Source organism: Macrobrachium nipponense, chromosome 5 (assembly GCF_015104395.2).
Source record: "Macrobrachium nipponense isolate FS-2020 chromosome 5, ASM1510439v2, whole genome shotgun sequence".
NCBI lineage: Eukaryota > Metazoa > Arthropoda > Malacostraca > Decapoda > Palaemonidae > Macrobrachium > Macrobrachium nipponense.
In genome coordinates, this window is record NC_061107.1 from 88897057 (window position 1) to 88903454 (window position 6398).

Below are 6398 nucleotides of genomic sequence, written 5' to 3' on the forward strand. Positions count from 1 at the left end.
TCGTGTGCATTCTGATGCACAGTCTTGTCATTTTACCTTGCAAAGGATGTTCATAAGTACCTGTAAGAGGGTTGAAGTGGACCAACGGGTTCTATTTATGAACATCTCTAATCCTAAGTTGATAAACACGTGCGGTCGCAGCCAGCCAAAAAGACTCGACCGTGGAATACCTGAGAAACCATCTTCGTACTACCCTAATGATACATTGCATATTAATAAGTACAAAAGCATCCGGAGTATGTCCCACGGAATAATGTTAGATAGCACCTTGGATGGAGAGAGAGAGGGAGGGAGAGGGAGAGGGAGAGAGAGAGAAAGACAAGGGGCGAGGGTTGCCAAATACCACCAGATTGCTGGGAGCTCGAAAACATGACATCATCGCACTACGTCACATTACGTCATGTTGTCTGGCCCGACTAACTCGCTCGCATACCCCTACCCAGGCACGCTCTCCTCTACCAAGGGACCGCCAAGCTCTCAGATACCCATATCGGGCACCACTGCCGAGTAAAATAACTCTGTTTCTCAAAGTTGCAATGTAAATGACCTGTTTTTTCATAACACCTGCGAGAGGCATCGTTCCTCAGGCATGAGAGGTGAAGCTTAAAGGGCGCGAACGAATGCAGAATAGATCAGGAGAACACATCGGCAGGAGAAGGCACACAATGGCCATATGTGACTTGGAATTTGATTGGGTCACGGGAAATGCAATGTAACAAACAAACGTGGAGGAACGCCAGGAATTTCGAATGCGTTAAAAACGTCTGCGATGCAGGAGAGAAAATGCAAGAGGATGATCATCGACAAATACCCGCGTGTAATGAGGCTTTCCTCAGTCCAGGCATAAACAGGTGCATAACTGTCAACAGCTTCTTGTAAGCGAACAAACACGTAATAAAGGACGATAATTAGTTCTCAGTCACACTAGAAGACACCAAAATAAGAGCAAGAAATGTTAGAGAGAGAGAGAGAGAGAGAGAGAGAGAGAGAGAGAGATTGCGGAAGTCTGTCGATAAGCCATCAGGAATCTACCCAGATTTAGCCTTACGTAGCATTCTCAGTCATACTATTGTCGGTATCTTGGCACTAAACTTAATCCCGAGCGATGCCAAGTACCACTGTCATATTGGCTGACATAACAGAGCTATTTCTGAAGACTTCCCTGAGACGGATTTAGCCACTGCATCAGTTACGCTTGGCAGTGTCAGGAGTAAAAATGGCTCGGAAGGCATTTTACTGGCACTGGGCAATGCCCAGCTATGCCAATTCGACGCGGAAGGTAAAAGTAAACACGAATCACCGCATGAAAATAGTCACACGCACAGAAACTACGGATGCCAGAGTGCCAAGTTCGGCTGACATCCTCACGTTTTCTGTGGCGCCTTTTGAAGGCGCTTGGCGAAGTCTCACATCAGTGACTTCGTGAGAACGTTTGCAATGTGTTTTCACACTTCTTTCCATGCGTGGACGAGTTCCTGCGCTCTAGAATACAAGATCCTGAAGGGGAAAGGCAACTGTCGAAAGGAAATGTCAAAGTGAGTCCTATGCTGAGAAAGATTTGGCACAAGTAAATGAAAACATCTTAAAGCACCGATTCCGTGACTAGAGTTTTATTGATAAGACTGCAACGTCCTTCGAAGTGCATCTGTGAGTGCCTTTGAGTATCAGTCAACTTCCTTCCGTTTTAGGTTTTATCGAAGTAGAGAGAGAAAAAAAAAGAGAAAACGTTGGACAACTTCCTACGAATGATAAGAGTATATAATCTCACCCCGGAAGAGTGATAAGATCAGAAATGATAGCAGCTGATAGAGTGAAATATATACACTTATTAATCACATGGCCAGTGATACGTGTGTGTGTGTGTGTGTGTGAGTAGAGAGAGAGAGAGAGAGAGAGAGAGAGAGAGAGAGTGAGTTCATAACAATCATGTAAACAAATAAAAGCAAAATAATATACAATAAGTTAATGTTCATTCTCTTTCTCTCAGGAGTAATCACTACTGTGCTATAATTCCTAATAGCTACACAATTTACCACATCAAAATTGCACTAACACCAGTTAAGTAGAAGATCCAAAGGCACAATTACATGTACATGTACATCGATGTGTGATCAACGTTAAAAGTATCATCAACTAAATAAATATGAACTGATATTAAATAATAATAAAAAAAAATACAATTGGCATTGAAGTGAAAATTTCTGAATCTGTTCAAGAGGCGATGAGAGGGAGATTCGTCATTCCTGAATAGGATTTATTCACACGTGAAACATCACAAACATTTTCAAGTCACAGACACGCATTCGATCACATGCACACACAAACAGGGCCAGCACACGCGTGTCACTGTAGTTTTCAACATGTTTGCCTGTTTCTTTCTTCACTGCAACAAGGCGGACGGAACACCTTGACTAACCATTCCTTCATGGACGAAAAGGATGGCACCACTCCGGTGCCAAATTGCTGTAGGTAAAGAGGAGGAGGTGCCTGTAAGGACACCCACTGCATAGCAGGACGTTTCCTCCCCGTAATAACAACAAGTGGTTGTTGTTGTTGCTGCTGCTTTTCGTCACAGGGAAGGTTGTGAGGAGCACATGACTGCCATTGAGGACACACGGACAGGGGTGTGTGTAAGTGTGGGTACTGAGTGATGCCAAGATGTAACACTTGGGTAGGAACACGAGGTAGATTTCACCATGACATTGGGCACTGGAGCCCCATCACCAACAGCCTAAATGTGAGGTAGAGAATGGTTGAGGAAGAGGGGCGTGGGGGCGGGCACGTGTGTCGCAGGCGGCCGGGCACGAGGCACTGGGCAAAAGATGGGGCACAGGGCAGGAACCTAGAACACGCGGTGAAAGCCCCATGTAGGAGTAGGAGGAGGAGGAGGAAGAAGGTGACAGACAGGAGAAGGAGGAGGCACTAGAGGGAGGCGGGGCCAGACGAGGTCAACACCTACCTGTGATTGGGGGCGGTTCTGGATCCGTGAGGGAACCCCCTGGCGCAAAGAACGAGGGCATCTCCGAAGTGGTGACAGGAGTGTTGAGGCAATCCTCTCCAGGTCTGTCAAAAATGGAGGCCGGTGGCAGGGGCGAAGGAAGGCAATCCACACTCTTCGAGAAGGACTCGAAGCTGACCAAACTGAAGGACACTGTTGGCTCTGCCATGGCTGGCAACGGGTCCATACCGTCCATAATCATGGTGTCAAAGTTTAGCTCTTCTTCACTGGTATTAAGCGAAGCTGGGGAAGGCGGCGTGTCCTGCACAGGTGTATTGGGGTGTGACGACCCCTGACCTGATATGGTTGATATGGAAGGCAGACGCCAGAGGCAACGATTGGCCCCGAGCGACCACTTGAAGTCTTCCAGTGGAGCCAAGGTGCCGACGACGAGCTAACTAGTCAACCTCCTATTGCCGCACAGCCACGAGTCTCACTAACCAGCTCGACGGTCTGCATCGCCAGTTTTATGAATGGGACGACATCACGCAGGCCAGCCAATCAGCGCGCAGCTATGACGTCACACAACGTCACTCTTGCTGCTTCTCCGTACTCTAGCGAGAGAAGTCGATAAGTTCAGAATTATTCTCTCGCAACGCATTCAGCGGCGCTTTTGTTATCGGCCTGAGCTTTATTTTGAGGTAGGGAAACTCATTCCATCCATAAAGAACGAAAGAAGCGCAGTCAAATGGCTGTCGGAGGCGATTTATCTCCATGTGCAGTTGCAGCTGAGAGAGCCATGTTGCTTCCACCAACACGTCACAGTTGCGGGCCGCCTCATAACCATATATGGTAACCGACATAGACCCGAGCGTAGCCGAGCAGGCGACGTCACTCTCAGCGCGCTTTTTGACTTTGCTTCGAGGAGATGCTCTCCCTCCCTCTCTCTCTCTCTTTCTTTCTCTCTCTCTCTCTCTCCCACTTACGTGTCGGGGCAGTGCATGAGATCCTAGAGAGTCTTTGACGCTACGGCGAGATATCTCGCAGGTGCTCACCTAAGGGTGCCAGTGAGGGCTTCCCAGGTGCCTGTGCTCAGTCTCACGGACGTGCATGTTGTCGCCAACGGCAGCGGAAGAAGAATACCCAGATCACCAGATGGGCCAAAAGGTAGACTGGCGCAAATACCCTAAGCACCACCCCCTTATACCTGACCAAGTCACGTGACTCCCTGCAAGGCGGGGGTGGGCACTTGACCAGCTCCTCCCACCTGCAATCTGAACAACGCGAACGTTGCGGAGAGATCGCGGCATCTGCCGGAACGTCGTTCGTTTCGCAATGAATTTGCACGAAAACGTTCCTGTTCATCCGCGAAGAGAGAGAGATAAAGAGAGAGAGACGATATAGAAGGAAGTTCCGTCCATTACTTCATACCCTTCGAGAGACTCTCTCCCTCGCAGTGCCAAGCAATCAGTAAGCACCGCCCACTTCCCACCACCTGTTTAAAAGGCTGCGGTTGCAATTTGCTAATTCTTCCTAACCTGTCCGCAGGTCCCTCCCACACACGCAGCCAATACTAGAGCGCTCATTAGACGTGGCTCCGCTCACGCCTCCTGGTTGTATGCCCCTGCGGAGCTCCCGGCCTACACAAATTGGAGAAAGCAGCTCTTGGGACATTGGGAGAAAGAGCGAGAGAAAGAAAAATGCAAAGCACCTTGCAACAATAAGGATGGAAATGTGGCTGGGCTGCACAATGCGAGCCCGCAGGACTTCTGCTTTAAACCTCATACACTCTCCGGCACGAGTAGGCTAACGATGCTACAGTGTTAAAGGTGTGTGTGTGTGTGTGTGTGTGTGTAAATGCCGCGCTTATTATCTTCAACTCTTTTATTCGTGTAAGTTGATACGCTTATCTTTCCCATTCAGTCTTGCGCGCGAACGAGAGGAAAGAGACGCGGAGGATCGGCCAAAGAATCTTTCTCTTGACCCTCACTATTGTTGTTGTTTTAGCTCTCTCTCTCTCTCTCTCTCTCTCTCTCTCTCTCTCTCTCTCTCTCTCTCTCTCTCTCTCTCGTCGTTTACCAACGCTGACGATACCTGAGGTCACGTTTCATTCATGCAGTTTTTTTTTTCCTCTGTAAGCAAAAGCGTAATTACTGAGTTTAAATAATCTATTATTTCAAAAGCTCTGCTTTTTTCTAACAAGCATTTCGTTTCTTATTTATAATGCAAATGAAGACGATGATTTTATTGGTTTAAATTCGAGTGGTTTACCCTCATTTCCTATACCCTTTGTAAGTAATAATAATAATAATAATAATAATAATAATAATAATAATAATAATAATAATAATAATAATAATCTATTATTATTATTATTATTATTATTATTATTATTATTATTATTATTATTTGTTGGAAGAAGACCTTCATTAATAAAGGTTTTCTTGGAAAATAATGGCTATTTCAGCCGTGTTAATTTTGTATAGAAGAAAAGTCAGTAATAAGAAGAATAATGAAACTTCTACAACAAAATAAACGCGGCTGAAATAGCCATTATTTTCAACAGACCCTGTATTATTATTACTATTGTTATTATTATCATTATTATTATTGATTAAAGTGTAGTTAATTTCCATAATATTTTGCGGCACACGCTCCTGTATTAGTCCAAGCTTATCCAGACGCCTTCGCTAAAAAGTTAAGCAATCATTATGACTCCAGTAAAAGCTTCGTCAACTGAAATATGAATCTGTGGGAAAACGAAAGAGAAGCAAAATTCTGGAGCTAACGAGTGACTACATAGATTATATTTCTTGCGTATAGGGTCAGTATATCTCCTTGTAATAATAATAATTTTATTATTATTATTATTATTATTATTATCATTTACGTAAAAGTTCCTCTTTCAGCCAGACGAAATAAAAAGTTAATTTAAATTTGAGAGCAGCTAATAGAGCAGTCATATCATGATCAATAATAATAATAATAATAATAATAATAATAATAATAATAATAATAATAATAATAATAATAATAATACTTGCAGCAGCACTAATGATCGACATAAATGTAAAGAAGGACTAAGTCTGGACATTACAGTAATTATCTGTATTTTTATCTATAATAATAATAATAATAATAATAATAATAATAATAATAAAATAATAATAATAATAATAATAATAATAACAACAACAACAACAACAACAACAACAACAACAACAATAATAATAATAATAATATTAATAATAATAATAATAATACTTGATTGAGAACTGATGATTAGGATAAATGTAAAGAAAGGACTAAGTCTGGACCAACAGATTTTAACTGTATTTTTAGCTATAATAATAATAATAATAATAATAATAATAATAATAATAATAATAATAATAATAATAATAATAATAATAATAATAATCAATAATATACAATCTAGCAGCAGAACTAATGAGTAAGA

The 6398-nt window shown here is 43.0% G+C and overlaps 1 protein-coding gene across 2 annotated transcripts in view; it reads right to left on the reverse strand.

Annotated features, from left to right (window-relative positions):
* LOC135215485 (uncharacterized) overlaps positions 1-6398 on the reverse strand; it is a 94900-nt gene that overhangs the window by 23629 nt on the left and 64873 nt on the right. Inside the window, exon 1 of one of the 2 annotated variants that reach the window (XM_064250242.1) lies at positions 2960-4087. The exons of the other annotated variant lie outside the window; for it this stretch is intronic. Within the exon in view, the coding sequence (XP_064106312.1) occupies positions 2960-3200 (241 nt within the window). The 5' untranslated portion in view covers positions 3201-4087. Of the gene's footprint in view, positions 1-2959; positions 4088-6398 lie in introns of those variants that run through there. 2 annotated transcript variants of the gene reach the window in all.